The 17,969-nt window shown below is 40.4% G+C and overlaps 1 protein-coding gene across 1 annotated transcript; it reads left to right on the top strand.

The window, feature by feature from the left end:
- The first annotated feature begins 1,058 nt into the window (after positions 1-1,058).
- LOC308631422 (serpin B4-like) lies at positions 1,059-7,657 on the top strand. Its single transcript, XM_081262635.1, has 8 exons — positions 1,059-1,144; positions 1,727-1,911; positions 2,416-2,472; positions 3,663-3,791; positions 4,454-4,571; positions 5,546-5,688; positions 5,952-6,107; positions 7,011-7,657. Exons 2-8 carry the CDS (start codon positions 1,750-1,752, stop codon positions 7,416-7,418), a joined length of 1,173 nt encoding a protein of 390 aa, XP_081118761.1. The 5' UTR covers positions 1,059-1,144; positions 1,727-1,749; the 3' UTR covers positions 7,419-7,657.
- Positions 7,658-17,969: the final 10,312 nt, after the last annotated feature.

Below are 17,969 nucleotides of genomic sequence, written 5' to 3'. Positions count from 1 at the left end.
GAAATGGGGATAGCAAATGGACCTACGTTCCTGAGTTGTAAGGTGCAAGTGAAAATATCTTCTGACCCAGTAGAAGCCAGCCATCATCGACATTGGTCTGCTTGCAGGAACCCCACGCATCTGCAGAGGACGAGGCTCCAAACGAATATGCACATGACAAGAGCATCCAAAGGACACCTCCACCTGGTATTTCTGACAGGTATTCCACCTGGCATCCAGCCGATGAGTGTAAAGCCAGTGTGCTAACTGTCCAGGGGGGGCAAGTAGGGAAGGGGGGACAGAGCTGTAGTCTGATCATGACACCCCAAACAAGTTATTTTTCTGTTTGACTGTATATGAGAAATTAGAAGACTGCTGTTCAAAACAGCCTCTGTTTGTTTCGATCGTTCTTACTGTCGGCCGCTTCTCAATGTAGCAAGGCAAATAACTGTCCTCACAGACCTCAAGCATCAGAAAAGTCAGGATGGCTGCAGGGGACATGGGAAGAGACAGGGAGAACCAGGGGCAAGGCAGAGCATGAGGGTCAGGAATGAGCAGGAGGGTAGGACCCTGTTCCCCGAGTCTGCAGAGACCTCCCCAGTGCCTCATTGCACTAGAATAAGATTGATTTTCCTGGGTATATAAAGTGATTCCTACAGAAAGGATGAGTGGAGCCTTTCAGAATTGAAAAATCACAAATATAAGTAAACATTGTAGCTGTTTGTGTGTCCAAAGTGTACCTTAAAAACAATTCAACATCAAAAGAAAAAAAATGATTGTTTTTTAAGATGGAGGAAATGTACAGAGGGTGGAATTGAAGACAGTGAGGAAGTTGGAATATCTAATACATCGTCATTGGTATTAGAAAAGCACCTTTGCATGCATTCAAAATGAGTCAATGATTGCCAAAGATTACAGATTCTTAACTGTCCCCACAAAAAGACAAAGGAAACACAGGTTACTGTCCTAACCTGTCTTTTCTCATAAGTTGTCAGGCTCAGGAAGTGTGGGCTAAGCTGATTGAGAAATCTGAAGTTGATTTACTTGAAAGACAACTGAATTGATGAGGCAGCGTTTGCAGGAGGAGGACTATATACCCAGGATCTTCCATCCACCACATCAAGGCTCACAGCTCCCATCCAGCTCGGCTTCTTCAGGAACACAGGTGAGTGCTTTCAGCCACTATGGCTTAGCAGGAATTACTATCGAGGATCAAAACAGTGATGTGGTTTCTATCATGCATATACCTTGTCTTATTAAATTGTACTTATTCTGCCAGGGGAAAAAAATTAACACACCCCCTTGACCTAATTTGGTCTTTACCTAAAAAAATATATTTCCCAGAAAACTGATGCATGCTTACAATCATGTGGGGAGGGGGGCGGTCAGCCTCAGAGCTTCAAAGAAAAGTCAGAGAGTTTCTTCTGGAGACCTGGCTGCATGTTAGCCCCAGAAAACCTTGTCCTGGCATTTGTAATAAAGCCTTTCTCCCCAAACCTAGCCATCCAATGAAAGGGAAAGACACAGGAAAGATAAAGATGTTCTATTACTTGTCCACAAAAGTCTTTTTCAATAGTGCTTTCATGGGTCTTCTAATTAGAAGATGAACACACCTGCATTCAGAAGGCTTGGAAGGTAAAAAGGTTAAAAACCTTAATGGCCAGAATTCGACATCCTAGATATATCATTTTTAAAGAAAATTTCATTACAATAAAGTCCTTCTGAGCTGGATCTACCTCTTTCCTAGGAGTTCCAGACCAACCTGTCACCATGGGCTCACTCAGTGTGGCCAACACCAAGTTCACCATTGACCTGTTTCGGCAGCTGAGGAAGGACGGGGACAACGTCTTCTACTCCCCGTTCAGCATCGTGTCAGCGCTGGCCATGCTCGACCTAGGGGCCAGGGGGAACACTGCCCTGCAGATGGAGAAGGTAGGCGTCAGCTGTCCCACAGGACCTGCCCAGCTTTCCTCTTCACTGAGCTGGCTCACACACACAGGGACGGTCACAGCTCTGGGGACCTGGGGGATAACACAAGATGCCCAGCAGACTTTCCAGGGCTGTGTGATCACAGAGCTGTTGGGGAGTCTCCCCCTCCCCAAGGCTGCCCTCTCTTGATGACCCCGACCACTGCCATCAACCAGAGCTGAGAAGAGGAAGTGACGGGCTGACTAAACCAAATCCAAGGGACCTATCACCAAAGGTCTCCCCAATGAACAACGAAGGCACATTCTTCAACGTATCTGGAGATAAGCCAGCTTTTCTGTGTTTTTTCAAAGAACAAATTCATACTCTGAAGTTCTGGGGTTGGGTGATTTTAGTGTCTTTATGCTTCTTTGTTCTCTTCTTTTTTGAGAGTTTTGTTGTCTTTTTCTCTACTGAATTCAACAGATCTTTTGAATGAAGTTGTCTTGACCCAGGTCCTGTCTCTTCCAGGTCCTTCATTTCAATGAAATTGCAGAAAAAGCAACAAAGAAACCCACAGCCCCTCATGTAAGTATTCTGGTCCTGGGAGAGCTCCAGGTATCTGAAGTATCTGAGAGGGTCATAGTTTAAACAGGGAATTTCACATAAACCGAGGAATGGAAAATCCTAGATGAAAGAGATTAGGATATACGGAACAATTCCACATTTTATTTTCCTAATTATTACTTTCAAGTGTTTCTTGTACTCAGAGAAGGTCAGCATTGAACTTAAGAACTCAAGTCCAACACCACATAGACCAGCTCCATTCTTCACAAATGTGAACATGAGCAATTCGCTACTGCCCTGAGTCAGAGTGACCTCATCCCAGTCAACCAAAAAGAATCTGACCCAATATCTGCAAAACTTGGCAACAGGGCCCAGCCTACTGTATATAAGAGTTCATAATAAACGTGAGCTAATGATCACACTCACAATAATGTTACGGAAATAGTTTAACGGAGTTAATTAAAATGAAAAGGAATAAGCACAAGTTCAATTATATTTTGGAAAATGATGGCTAGCAGATATATTTGTTTAGGGCTTTGACAGAACAAAACTCTTAGCTAGTAAATAGAAATTTCCAGATTCAGATAGAGTTCAGTTTAAAACTTGGCTACTCACTCTGTCTCTTAGGCTACTTAATCACTGAGCTTTTTTATTTTCACCTCAGCTAGACTGAGATTCAGATGACCTATGGGCTGTTCTTAGCTGAGCACCAGGCTCGAGGTGTGCTTACATGCAGAGAATGACCATCACATGACAGATCACAGTCAACACGTCTTAGAAGATGATCCCACCCAGGGCTCCAGCAGGGCTTCATGTCATAGCATTTAGAATATCCAGACTCCAACATGACCATATGCTTGGTAGCTGTTAGAAGTGAAATAAGGTTTGCACCTTAAGGAACTCCGAGTTTATCTGGAAAGATAAACCTAATTATTTAAACGACTGAGAGGATACCCAATGGTGCCCTGTAGTTCAGAAGAGAAGAGATCAGAATATATCAGGGCTGGAGCAAAGAATTTCCTGGAAGAAGTTGAATGTAAGGTAAATTCTTCAGGGTATTTGAGGTAAATACAACAAATATCAGAGAATAAGCCAGAGGTCATCTTTGAGATTATAGACATAAATGTTGGTACTGATCTAAGTGACTTCAAGTGAGTTTAGCACACACATGAACAGGGTAATTCAATGAGCATCTTTTTTGGATGTTGAAGGCTGGAGAGTCAGGAAATGTGCACCAGGAGATTCAAAAGTTTCTGACTGAATTAAACAAACCCAGTGATGCCTACAACCTGAAGATCGCCAACAGAGTCTATGGAGAAAAGGAGTCTCAGTTTCTTCAGGTAATTCCACTTGGCTCTCCACACCTGGAGTCTGCATCCTGGGTCCTAGGTCTCTGGATGGCCAAATGGGGGAAAGCCAGACAGAGGCTTCTGGCTGACTCCTGGTCAGCTCTGGCCCCAGGGGATCAGCTCTATCACAGCTCTGACTGCTGGAGCATCCGGTCCCTGACCAGGCCCAGATGAAGTTTGGGTCAGGGGCAAGAAAGTCAGGAAATGCCATCAATGAACAGGCACTGACTGCGTCCCAGAGAGCGCCTTTTGTGGGAAATGTCTGACTAATGGGGTATTTCTGGAACAGGCAGGCTGGGATGGGCCCTGGAGGGGGCCGGGAAAGCACCAGGGAATATAAACCCAGATGAGAGAGGCCGTGGTAGAGCTCACTGGTGAGAAGTCTCCCACGTGATTCATCTCCTTTAACTTGCACTGAAATTTGCAAACCACAGCCTCTTCTTCCCCTGGGTTCTGCCAGGGGGTGTTGAGCCTCAGCGAATCCTGCACTCTCCTTGCACACTTGCCCTCATGGTGCCTGTATACAAATATGTATGTGCAGAGACAGTGGTTCTGCCCAGGGTCTGGGTTCAGCTTACTTTAATTGTAAATAATTAAATGGGGTGACACATAAATCATTCTTAATTCCTTCTTTCTTCCTCCACTTCTCAAAGGAATATTTGGACGGGATTAAGAAATTTTACCTAGCCACTGTGGAGTCTCTTGATTTCAAAAATGCTCCAGAAGAAAGTCGAAAGAGGATTAATTCCTGGGTGGAAAGCCAAACAAATGGTAGAGTATGGGAGGGCTACTCATGGCGGAAACTTTTGATCACCCTGTGAGGAACCCCAGATGTGACATGGTAGGGAGTCCTGGGTGGGATGTTATTGGATCTGCAGAGAGGATGGAGGAGGCAGGGCAGGTGGTCCCAATAAATGTGGAGAGATCCAGGGGGAGCAGGGAGAGTAGAGAAGGAGGTCAACTAGGTGGAGACATGGCTGCAAAGCTACTTGCACGTGGCCCCCAGGTGACACTATCTTTGTGGAACCCAAATTCCCACTCAGCCCCGTTTTGAGATTTTCTTGAGGTCAGAGCCAAGTGTTGATTGTGAATCTTTAGAAGAAAACAGTCCAAAGAGCTCCTTCCTCTTACTCATCTGGAAACAGGCAGCCCACCTGGACACCAGGCTCCCTGCCCCTTGACCTATAACTGCCTGGAGCACACCTCCACCAACCCTCCTGCAGGGATTACCCCAGGGTCTCCTCCACCCAGGGCAGAGGCTTCTCAAAGCCTCCATTCTGTGCACAACTAGTTGGACCCCTTACTACAGGCCGTCCTTGCAGCAGTTGTACAGGAGACTGAGGAGGAGAAGGAACCCCCGGGAACAGCATCTGACAGCAGGGGACAGTCAGAGTACAGAGCTCAGGCCATTGTCCTTGAGGACAATCAGGCCCTGTTTCTCCACATGAGGGGCCCACATTGGGAAAACAGAAGGGGAGTAGCAGAGGAAGGAAGGAAAGAGTCAAGCTGAATAGCAGATAAAATCAGCTCCTCAGTGTCCCCTAGACAGTGTCACCTCCTTTCCTGTCTCCATCCCTGTAGCTCTCTAGGGCTGGCACCATGAGAAGGCTCCACCTGGTAGGCAGTCCACAAATCCCTAAAGCAATGGCACACAAATATAAGGACCAGTCCTGAAATTATGCATAGCATTCTCTCCAAAAGCCATTTGTACTTACATGATGACCTTTTTTTTTTCCACCTTACAGAAAAAATCAAGGACCTATTTCCTAGTGGCACTATTGACGAAAACACCAGACTGGTTCTGGTGAACGCAGTCTACTTCAAAGGGCGGTGGGATAAGGAATTTAAAAAGGAATTGACCACAGAAGCAAAGTTTTGGCAGAATAAGGTATTGCATGTGGAAAGTTAAACTTAGAGGCATCTGATGGGATGGACCACTAAAGTAGAGAGTGCCGTGAACAAGCAGATATTGTTTTGTTTTATTCTTAAAAGTTTAGTAAGTTAGGAATGCCTGAACATAATAATAACTTCTGTCTTTATTTCTCAAAATTCCTGAGTTGTTTCTCCAAAAGAGAGGGTTGTGTTTGGTGTCTCCTTAATATTATCTTTTTGTCTAACTTGGTATTTATTTGATGCCTTAATTTATTGTAGAATGTGAGCAAATCTGTGCAGATGATGGCCAAAAGCGGGTATTTTAATTATGCCTTCCTGGAGGATGTGCAGGCCAAGATCCTGGAAATACCATACAAAGGCAATGACCTGAGCATGGTCCTGCTGCTGCCCCATGAAGCAGATGGCCTGCAGGAGGTAACACTCGCATTGACCATTCTTCCTTCTACTGTCTGATTTTTCCCCCATGGTACCTGTTTGAGTCTAAACAAGACAAAAACTTTGAGGCCAAGATGCCTCGAATAATAAAAAATTCAAAACAAGGAACAATGACTCAGTCACTGAATCAGATGATTCAGTGGCATACACCTGTAATCAGCAACTCAGGAGGCCAAAACAGGAGGATGACAAGTTTGAGGCCAACCTCGACAACTTAGTGAGACCCTCAGCAATTTATATGAGACCCTGTCTCAAAATAAAAAAATAAAAAGGGCTGCAGATATAGCTCCATGTTTAAGTGCCCCTGGGTTCAATCCCCAGTATATCCTTATATTATAAACAGCTTAGCTTACAGCCTGACACAGGCTTTATTTATTATCATTTAAGTAGAGCTATACACATTAAATATCAGTTTGTTGGAACAAGCAACAATTAAACCTAGAGAAATGTATAGCAATGTGAGAAATGTTTAAAAACATATCAAGAAAAAACTAAGAGTAAAAATAAGTCATGTACTATAACTGCAGTATATAATAAATAATGTGTGCAAGAAAATAAAAAGTCTACAAAATGACACATACAGTAGACAGATGGCATAAAAACTAGTGATATAAGTTCGTTTGGTTCAAAATAATGTAATTCTATTTGTACATACATGTTTGTACATGTGAACACATGTAATCAAATAAGTCTTCATATATGTTCAGGCCTGCTGTTTTTGCTTATTAGAATAATGTCTAATAAACTGGATCAACTGTGTATGTTGCATTTATTGCTAAATTCAAAATTTCCCACGTATTCCATTCATTGTTAAAGTGTGCCAGAGACCAAAAGTAGATCATGTCAGTTTCTTTTTTTCTTTTTTTTCCCCCATCTTTATAGCTTGAAGACAAACTCACTGCTGAGAAGTTAATGGAGTGGACCAGCCCAAGGAGCATGGAGATGACTAATGTAAATGTGTGCCTCCCTCGATTCAAAGTGGAAGAGACCTACAACCTCAAGACCATGTTGAGCGCCATGGGGATGGAGGACGTATTCCTTCCACAAAAGGCTGACCTCTCGGGCATGACAGGGACACAGGGCCTTTCAGTGTCCAAAGTTGTGCACAAGTCCTTTGTGGAAGTGAATGAAGAGGGCACCGAGGCTGCAGCCGCCACGGGCGTAGTAGGTAAATTAACGTCCGCCCCAATGCCCTCTGTTAGTTTCTATTGTGACCACCCCTTCCTGTTCTTCATCAAGCAAAAAAAGACCCACAACATCCTCTTCTTTGGCAGAGTCTCTTCTCCTTAAGCAGGATGCCTCTGTCTCTCTTATGAGGACATGTCACAGAGCAAAAGGTAAACTGAGGCTGGAAACAACACGTCCTTTATATATTCATTTTCTTTTCCAGCCTCAGAGTCCCCACTAAGAATGCAATGGTTGTAGGAGCCTCTCTTTTTCTCTCTTTCTGCACACACATATGAACCAGTTTTCTTCTTTTTTTTTTTTCTTATAAAAATTTCCTTGGAGAACAAAACGTTCAATGTGAAGATTAAAACAATCCATACCACATCTTCTAAATTGCACACGATTGCTTCTGTCCTGTCTTGGATGAACAAAGCAAATCACACTTTCTCTTCTAACTCATCAACCTAGACACCCACTTTTCCTTCAATTGAGGTGATATCTGGGACCCTTCTTATATTTCTAAATTCTGTGATTCTATTAAATCAGTCAGCAATAAAGGAATGACCTGCTCAAATTATTTGTTCCTTTACCTTTTTTTTCTTTCCAACAAAGTACAAGTGATCAGCCACACCTAAGAAATAGGTCAGAAATATATTAGTCATAGAGAAAGAAAAATTCAGAACAAGCTCAGGCAGGCTGAGTCTAAAGTGGTAGGCAGATAAACTTCTATACATATTCATTTTGTATTTCTTAAAATCAAGGAAATTTTATTTATTATTTGCCTGTTAGCTTTGGGGGTTTTTTATTTGTTTTCTTTTTGTTTTTTTTTTTTTTTTACAATTCTGGGGATCAATAAAATCCGAATGTTCTACCTCTGAGCTAAACTCCCAGCCCAAGAAAATGCTAGAGCTCTACTTTATGACTAAATGGACTCATTCCAGCTGTCCACATTTAAAAAAACCTATTAATATAACAGATCATATTAACAGATTGCAGGGAGAAATTTCTTAGACCTGCATTGTACAATGCAATAATTATCAGCCACAGCAGCTATTTAAAATTAACATTAAACAAAATTAAAAGTACAGTTTCTTCATCTCACTAGCCACATATCACATTCTTAACACCCACATGTGATTGACAGGTGTCATGTTGCACCATGCAACCGCTGAACACGTCCATTATCAGACCCCATCACCAGAGAGCACTTGGCTGGACAGCAATGCACAGCACCTGGAACATTACATGACAAAATTAAATATATGTGCTTTATGAGGATTCTTAATAGGATCAAAACAGAAGGAGACTGATTCTTTAACGTATTAAAATGTTAGATACATAAAATATAGCTATCTAAATTTCAAATCCAAAATCAAATTAAATAGGAAACAATGAAAGCATTGAATCCAAAGGGTAAAAAAGAAATCCAATATTATTGCTATTTTTGACAATCTCTGACAATGAATTAGTAAAAAGGAAAAGGGCAGGTCAGTGTATAGAGTGTGGTACCCTTTGTGTTTTTTGAGAAAAAATAATAATAGTAAACCGTGTGCACATGCTTTTAGCTAAACCTATAGCTTGTCTCTGGAGGAATATGTAAGAAGTTGGACCATGTGTTTTGGGGAGGGAAGGTATCCCAGTGGTTTGGTGACACTGGGGACAGAGACACTTTGAATTATAAACCCTTTTTATATTTGTGTTTTAAGTATACCTCCTATTCAAAATTTTGATAAAATCTATATTTTTAAGAAATCAACTGATTCTGATTCTTTATTTTTACTTATAAATCAAGGTCTGGCTTTTAAAGTAATATCATGTTTGCACTAATATATACCAAGTCTGGGGCCCTGGGTTCAATCCTCAGCACCACATAAAAATAAACAAATAAAAATAAAGGTATTGTATCCAACTACAACTAAAAAATAAATATTAAGGGGCTGGGGTTGTGGCTAAGTGGTTGAGTGCTTGCCTTGCATGCATGAGACACTGGGCTTTATCCTCAACACCACATAAAAAATAAATAAATAAAAATAAATATTAATATATACCAAGTCTCTAGGAACTCAGAGAAAGATAAAAATACTGCTACTGGAATAAGATATGACTCATATTAAACAAAACAGAATACTCTGTAATTATACCAGATTACTACTACAAAGATTCACTATTACACTGTATTTCTAGGATGTGGTTTTGGCAACTACCATTTCCAAAAGACTGGTAAATCTAGTTCAAGGTACTAATGACTTTAAAGAAAATGAGAAATTGAAAATATATTAACGCCCACATTGTTTTACATAAATTTTTGAGTGAAATATGACAGTGGGTGAACATAAAAGACATTTGCTCACTTTTAAAAGATAATCAACTCTTTAAAACAAAAGATTAGTGACATACTATGGACTTCATAAGAATTATAAAAATAAAATCTATAGCTAACATAGCACCAAGGACCCAGGGATAAAATGTAAGTACACTGCCATAAGGTGGCCACATTAAAAGTTACTTGTGTAATACTATTTAAAGGTAAACTGTACTAAACTAAATAAACATTTTATTGGTGTACTATAATTATACATAATAGTGACAATTGTTGTATGTATGCATATTTTAAACTCTAAAACAACCATAAATATGTTAAAAGGGGAAATGAAATTGAATACTAAAAATAAACAGAAAGAAGTCAGGAAAAGAAGAACAATGAACAGTTGAAACAAGCAGGAAATATATGGCAATATGGTAGCTTTAACCTCAACCACAATGACCACAGTAAATGTTAATGGTCTAAAAACCATTTAAAAGTTATCTCGTCAGACTGCATTACACAGCAGGGCCCAGTGCAATAAAGTCTGGCTCCGTGTTTGATGTTTTTTGTTTGTTTGTTTGTTTGTTTGTTTTTAATATTTATTTTTTAGTTCTCGGCGGACACAACATCTTTGTTGGTATGTGGTGCTGAGGATCGAACCCGGGCCGCACACACGCCAGGCAAGCGCGCTACCGCTTGAGCCACATCCCCAGCCCTGTTGTTTGTTTATTATTATTATTATTAGTTGTTCAAAACATTACAAAGCTCTTGACATATCATATATCATACATTTGATTCAAGTGGGTTATGAACTCCCATTTTTACCCCGTATACATATTGCAGAATCACATGGGTTACACATCCACGTTTTTACATACTGCCATACTAGTGTCTGTTGATGTTTGACTGCAAACAGGGTGAAACTCTACCCTCCTTCCTTTCCTTTGAGCCCCATCTGGCTGGTAAGAAAGCCCTAGGGCTCCCTCCCATGGCACCTATGGGAAGTTCTAACCAGGCAAGCCCAGCGGTCTCAGACACCCTCACTCTGGGACCAATCCAATCACAATAAAAGCCAAAACCAGTTCACCCTTCCTGGCTCCCTCAAGCCTGCTAATGAGCCCGTCCTGAGCTCCAGAGAAAGTCTCATTCACCAAGTACCAGCCCTTCTTACTGTCCTGGTGTGTGTGCAGCATCACCAGTCACAACAGCTGACTGATTTTGAGTAGATGGGATCCATCTATCCTCCATGGAGAGACCACATCATCCAACTATAAGCTGTGTATTTAAAAAATTATTTTGAAAGTAATGACACATTTAAGTCAAAAATAAAAATATAAAAAAATAAATACTATGCCAATCCTAATCAATGGAAACTTGAGTGGATACAGTGATATAAGACAAATTAAACTTCAACACAAGGACCATTATCAGGGATCATGGGGAGTTGAAATAACCATAACGTTTAGAAGGAAAGTAGACAATCCAGAAACAGGCCCATGTATTTACATCCTACATAGTGACCAAGGTAATTAACCCAATAGGGTAAGGAGTTTTTGCAATTAATCATGCCAAAAAAATATGAAAAATGGGTAACTCCAACCCTTACTTCACAAAAAATAATTCAGAATGAATCAATCATAGGACTAAATACAAACCTGAAAGCATAAAAACTCTACAAAAAAAAATAACAGATCATAGCACAATTGAAATTGGCAAAGTTTTCTTAGATTTGACAAAATAGAAACCATAAAATAAAAAGTTAATGAGTTGGATCTCATCAAAATTTAAAACTGCCCTTCAAAAAACACTACAAAAATGTATTCCAAGTATCTCACAAAGAATTCTTGCTTAGGAGGATCTTAAGAGGGCAGAATAGAGGTCCCTTTCTGGGACACTGCATGGCGTGAAACCAAGAAAGCAGATAGGCAGCTTCTCAGCAAGGTGGGTGAAAAAAAGGTGGGAAATTAATTCTGGACATTCAAAGCAGATTGGGGACTTGGGAGGTTGCATATAATAAGAAAGAAATCTCCAGCACCTCCACCACCACCTCCACCAGCACCACCAGCCAGAGTAGTACCCCCATGAACAAAGTGGAAGGATAAGAAAATTTAAAAAAAAACACACACATTTTTAGGAGGCCTGAGGCATGCCTGGATTCGGAGAATTCAGAGATGAAAAACACTGCCAGACTAACCTGAAAGGCTTGCAACAGAGTATCCTTGTGCAGGAAAGAAGCCACATCTGTCCCAGCTGTGTGCAGAGGACCCAAGAAAGAAACATTTTGCAGCTCCAGCTCAGAGGCCAGCAGCTGGGGAAACAAGCCCAGGCTTAGTCCTAAATACAGACCTGGTAAACCCACACTGCATGACATAGAGTGTGCCTAAGTGACCAGGAGAAAATCAAACAGGGAGAGAGGTTTACACAGGGGAATACTGGTGGGGAAAACTCACCTGGCTCTCCCCATCCCTCTAATCCCGTTGCTTGCAGGACCGGCTGGCTGGGAGAGATGCACCTGGCCTGAATTCGAAAATTTGGAAGTGAGAGAGATTGAGTTTGGAGACTGAACCCAAGAAACCAGGAAATGTGGGGCCTTCAGGTGAGGAGGGACTTAGGATTGGCTCCTCCACCATACTAGTGGAACCCCGGGGGGAGAACCCTGGGGTACAGTCTTCCAGTGTGGACCAGCAAGTACTGGGTGCTGGAGGTAGATTGATTTAAAATCTCCAGGCCAATTGGCATTCAGCAAAGAGCCTGGAGCCTACCTAAGCCTAAACCCTGACCTCAGGAGCTCCACCTGCAGGATTTCCTTGCACACTGCAGCAACCCAACTAACACTGCTGAGAAGGGAAGCCAAGAGTCCTTTGAATCCAGTGAAAACAATTCTTTAGCTTTCCATGGGGATTATTTTTTCTTTTTATTTTCTCTATTCAATTGTGACCTGATAGTTCATGGACACTTACACAAATTCATATTTGTTTCTTTATTCTCATTTCCAGCATTTTTTGAAGGTAGTTATTTTTCATGGATCAGTATTTTGTGGACTAGGAGGCTTAATGAGTCCATTTCATTTTGTTTTGTATTCTTTCAATTTTATTTTTTAAAGTTTTTAGTCTATATCTTTTTTCTCTCTCTTTTCTGTTTCTCTTGATTCTCTTTCTTTTCTTCTGCTAATAGCCAATTTCTATTGTTCTCACTTTCACTCTTCCTTTAATGTTTTACTTCTATTTTCTCTCCTCCTCTCTCATAGTTATCACCTCCTACCTCACTTCTGTTCTCTCCCAGTTCACCATTCAAAATTGCAAAGCCTTACTCTTTTTACTGCAGGCAATAGCAGATTACATCATTTCTTTTATAGTTTGCATTGATTGTTGTTATTATCTCTCTCCCCCTAACAGTGAGGTTCTAGAAACCTTCAGGGACACTATAAATCTACAGGGTAGGAACTCTACTACCTCAGATCCGTACAGTTAGATGGGTAGACACACATGAAAAACATGAAAAACATGACCAGAGTGAGATGGAAGCTCAGCATAGTTTTGATTTGCATTTCCCTGAGGGCTAAAAATTTTGGACATTTTATCATTGTTGGATACTTGTACTCCTTCAGAATACATTTTTTAAAACAATGAAGAGTTAATAGGAAGATGATATAATTTTTAAATGGTAAAGATTTGAATAGACACTTCAGAAAAGATACACGTATGTTAATAAGTATGTGAAAATATGTTCAAAATAACCAGTCTTATAGGAAATGTAAAAGTTAGAATTTTGCTGAGGATTCCAGCAAGACGGCAAATGTTGACCAGATTCAACCTTGTGAAGATGTACATTGCTGCTAGGAATGGAAAATGATACAATGTCCCCTTTGGAGGATACCTGGGCAGTTTCTTACAAATTTCTTACAAATTTTCCACTAATCTTGAGAAAGTTAATCAGACACATTCAAGACAGTACCTTTCAAAATTCCAAGGTCATAAAAAAAAAAGGTGTTTGAGAAACTGTCATAGACTCAGGAACCTAACACATGATAGATACCTTAATATGTTGTTATATCTTGAACTGTAACTTACAACAGAAAAGGCACATTCATGAGGAAAACAAAGGTAAAATCTGAATGAAGTCTGCAGTGAAACGAAACATGATTGCTAGTTCCCTATCACTACATAAGAAATTACCATGCTTTTTCTAGCCCACAGTTCTACAGGTCTGAAGTCCAGGCACATTGCAACCAAGTTCTCTGTCCTTTGTCTTGCTCAGCTGAAATCAGGATATTCGGGAACCGTGCTCCCTCTAGAGGCCTGGGGAAGAACACACTCCAGGCTCCTTGGAGTCCATTTTTCTGCAGTTGCAGGAAAGAGGTTTTGGTTTTCTTGTTGGCTGCCAACAGCAGATCTCCCAGAACTGGAGACTGCCCTCAGAGTCTTGCTTCAGGTCACCTTCCACCTTTAAAATGGATAAGAGAATTTCACTCTTGCCAAATCCCTCTCAGGTACTGCATCTCTCTGACTTCCCTGCCTCTGATATATAGACCAAGACTAAAAGGTCTCCCTTGGTTAGGCCAGGTCCACTCTGATAATTTCCCCATCTTAAGGTCAGTTGACCAAGGATCTTCTTGACATTCACAAAGTCCCTTCCCATCAACACCTACATTAGAGTTTGATTAGATAACCAGGAGAAAGTGGGTGTACACCAACCAGGGCCCTTCAATCTTAGGCACCATCTTAGAATTCTGCTTGCCACAATGATGCACCAATGTTGGATTCTTAGATTTTCCAAGTGTACCATAGTAATTAGGGAAAACAGAAACTGGGAATGGGTATAAGGAAATCCACTGCAGTATCTCTGCAACTTTCCTGTAAATGTAAAATAATACTAAATAAAAGGTAAGAGTTCTTGTTGAAAATCCCAGTTAAATATGCCAATTCTTTCCTGCTGAGACATAAACTGATGGAACTGTTATATTCAACTACTATAAATAATAATAGAGCAATGAAGACCAAGAAGATGTCAAGCAAAAATAGAGACAAGGAGAAAAAGCAGCAGTTCATATTTATTGAGCATTTATTAAATACTAGACATTTTCTTAAGCACAAAAAAGTTTTATTTAATCTCCAAAACAGGTCAGTAAGTTACTATTTTATTGGGTAATCACTGTGTTTTACAGATGTGGAATTGTGATAGAAAAGGTTGTATGTTTGCTCAAAGTCACACAGCTAATATGTGGTAGAGCTGGCAGTCAAATTCAGGTAATCTGATTTCAAAGAACTCAGTCAGAAGCATCTCCCTGTCAGATCTCTGTCATAATCCACAACAACAACCCAGTCCTTCAGCCACTCTGCCCTCTTCTCAGAAGCTGAGAGTTTCCAAAGAATGTAACATAGGCAGTAGTTTACATCTGACCCAAATACTTCTATCAATGTGATTCATCACCATAGAAGTTAAAACTCCATTGTCTCAACTGACTGCAGAAATGAATAACTGATTCTCAGTCATGTGGGTCTTTTTCTCCCACCTCTATTCGTGGAGCTCAGAGTTCATTCAGATGAGTTTGTGTTCATTTCTAAATACATTCTTAGGCATATAATGTGATCAACTGCACTGAATTCTTACCAAGCTTAACTATCTTGAAACAGATTTGAATTATTAATTTATATATCATCTCAAATGAGAACAAGAGATTTATTTGAAAACCATTATTCACGTTGAAATTTTTCTTAAGCTTTAATTCTGAGATTTTCTCCTTTTATTACCTCTAGGAAAGACAACTTCTCTCTCATCTCTACATGAAGTTCCAGGACCCATTTCCACACCCCTGGGCAAATTATGTGGCTGAATGGGTACCATGATTGGGCAGGCATGGGCCATGTGACCAGTAGAGAACCTTTTGTACTATGATTGGCAATTTACCAGATTAGCACCAGTTAGCACTCAGATTGGGTTTAAGCAGAAGCTCCTCTGCTTTTGCCAAATAGCATGTTACCCAACTGTATCTCCTGGCTTTTTTCTAATATCAACCTTTTACCACTCACAAAGATGCCCAGATCCACTTGAAAGCCCAGTGAAAGAGACCTTGGGGATATGGACGGAAGAGGCCCCACGTCTGTAGCTGGTGGGAAAATGCCAATAAAGGCCTGGACTGGAGCTGTGGTTGGCAACAGCCCTCCGTGTCTGTGTACTTGCTGGCCCATCCCTACTGTGTTTTGAGTCACTGCGCTTCCTAAAGGCTTATTACTGACAGCTCCGATGAATCACTCCTCTCTTTCCTCCCTGCCTGTTTAAATAGGCTGGGAAGAGGTGCTCATCTGAGGTTGCAATGAACATGGGAGTGCAGGTATCTTCAGAAGGTGGTAATTTCTTTCCCCTCAGTTTATACCCCAAAGAGGAGCTGCTGGGTCCTACACTAGTACCATTTTTCATCACCGAAGAGCCTCCATGCCGTTTTCTACAATGACTGCAACCATCTACATTCACACCTGCAATAACACATTGTCTTTAAAGACACAACCTGGTTTAACTAACCATAGGTTTTTAGGTGACTAGATCGTCACAACCTGGCTGTGAAAACCCTTTCACCTGGATTCTTCATCTATCCAGAACCACCTGTTTTTCTTCTACACAGCAGATTGCAACCCCCTTCTGGTTTATTTTGGTACTGGGGTTTCAACTCAGGGGTTCTTTACCCCTGAACTTCATCCTGAGTCCTCTTTTTTGTTATTTTTTGTTTGTGTGTTTGAGACAGAGCTTGGGTAATTTGCTGGCACTGTCTTCAAACCTGAAATCCTACTTCCTCAACCTCCCCAAGTCACTGGGATTACAGGTGTGTGCCACCAGACTTTGTTTACGTACCTACCTAATGCATGGAAAAGCTATCTTTCAAAACACTCCATTCTTTGTAGTAATCAGGCTGCTTGGGATCAAGGTGCCGCGGTTCATAGAGGTGCTGCTGTGGTACTGGGTAGTCACACTAGCAACAGACTGGAGAAGGTTTTCAGAACTCACCTTGACAGATCTCCATGAATTCCAAATCTTCAGCCCACAAGAGACCAGAAATTTAATCATCAAAATCATCAACAAAGATCTGGAATCAACCATAAAACAAATTCATCCTTCATTTAACTGTACATAGAAATGGAAGATGCCATTTATGATAGCCAAAAGGAAAAAATGCCCAGGTATAGGCTCAAAAGGGAACATCCAAAAGCTTTATGAGAAAAATTAGAAAACATTCCTGAAAGACATAAAAGTAGACACAGATGAAGAGACGTACTATGTTCCAGGACAGAAAAACTCAAAACCAGAAATACATCTGATCTCCCTAAGTTAGTTTATAAATTTAATAAATCTCTCCAGAGGTGGGGTGGGGGAGGGAGAGAGAAGGGGAAGGGATGAGAGAAGAGGGGAGGGAAGGAGAAGTCAGGGAAGGCAAAGGGAAGGGAAGGGAAGGGAGAAAAATATGCAGAGAAAATGGAGTGCTGATACATTGCCCTGGGGTTGTAAAATGTTGCAGCTACACTGGAAGCAATTTAGCAGCTCCTCAAAATGAAACACATAAAAATGCCCTATTACCCAGCAATTCCACTCCCAAGTGTAGACATTCTTACAAAAAGTCATACACAAAGTATTCTTAGCAGTATTATTCTTAAGAGCCAAAAAGTCAAACACAAATGTTTATTAACTGATGATCAAATACACACAATCTGACATATCTGCACAATGTATTATTAGCAACAGTAAAAAATGACATACTGGGATGGAGATGTGGCTCAGTGGTAGAGCACTTGCCCAGCAAGTGTGAGGCACTGGGTTCGATTCTCAGCACCACATATAAATAAATGAATAAAGTAAAGGTCCATCAACATCTAAAAATTATAAAATTAAAATAGAATGACATATTAGGTCATATTACATCTTAGATGGACTTTGAATGTATTGTGCTAAATGAAAAATTATGACATTAATATAACATGTCCAGAATAGGCAAATCCAGAGAAATAGACAGTAGAACCATGATTTCCATGAGTTTGGAGCAGGGAGGAACTAGGAATCATGGTTAGTGGATATGGAATTTCTTTGTGGAGGGTTAGAAATGTTTTAAAATTAGATTACAAATGTGTCTACTGCATGACTCTGTGAACTCTGTGAATGTACCCACCACTGAATTGTGCACTTTAAATTAGAAATTTTGTGATATTTAAATTATATCTTTAAAAACTATTATTTTTATAAATAAAAATATTATTTATATTTTTAAATAATATGAAAAATAACATTTAATTTAATTTAAAATTTTAATTTAATTTAATATTAAAACTAAAAGAAACACAGACTGTGAAGAAATATTTATACATCATAGATTTGATAAAGGACTT

Source organism: Spermophilus citellus (assembly GCF_964194105.1).
Source record: "Spermophilus citellus genome assembly, chromosome: 12".
Classification (NCBI taxonomy): domain Eukaryota; kingdom Metazoa; phylum Chordata; class Mammalia; order Rodentia; family Sciuridae; genus Spermophilus; species Spermophilus citellus.
The sequence above is the reverse complement of the archived record's forward strand: the minus strand, read 5'-3'. Positions and strand labels throughout refer to the sequence as shown.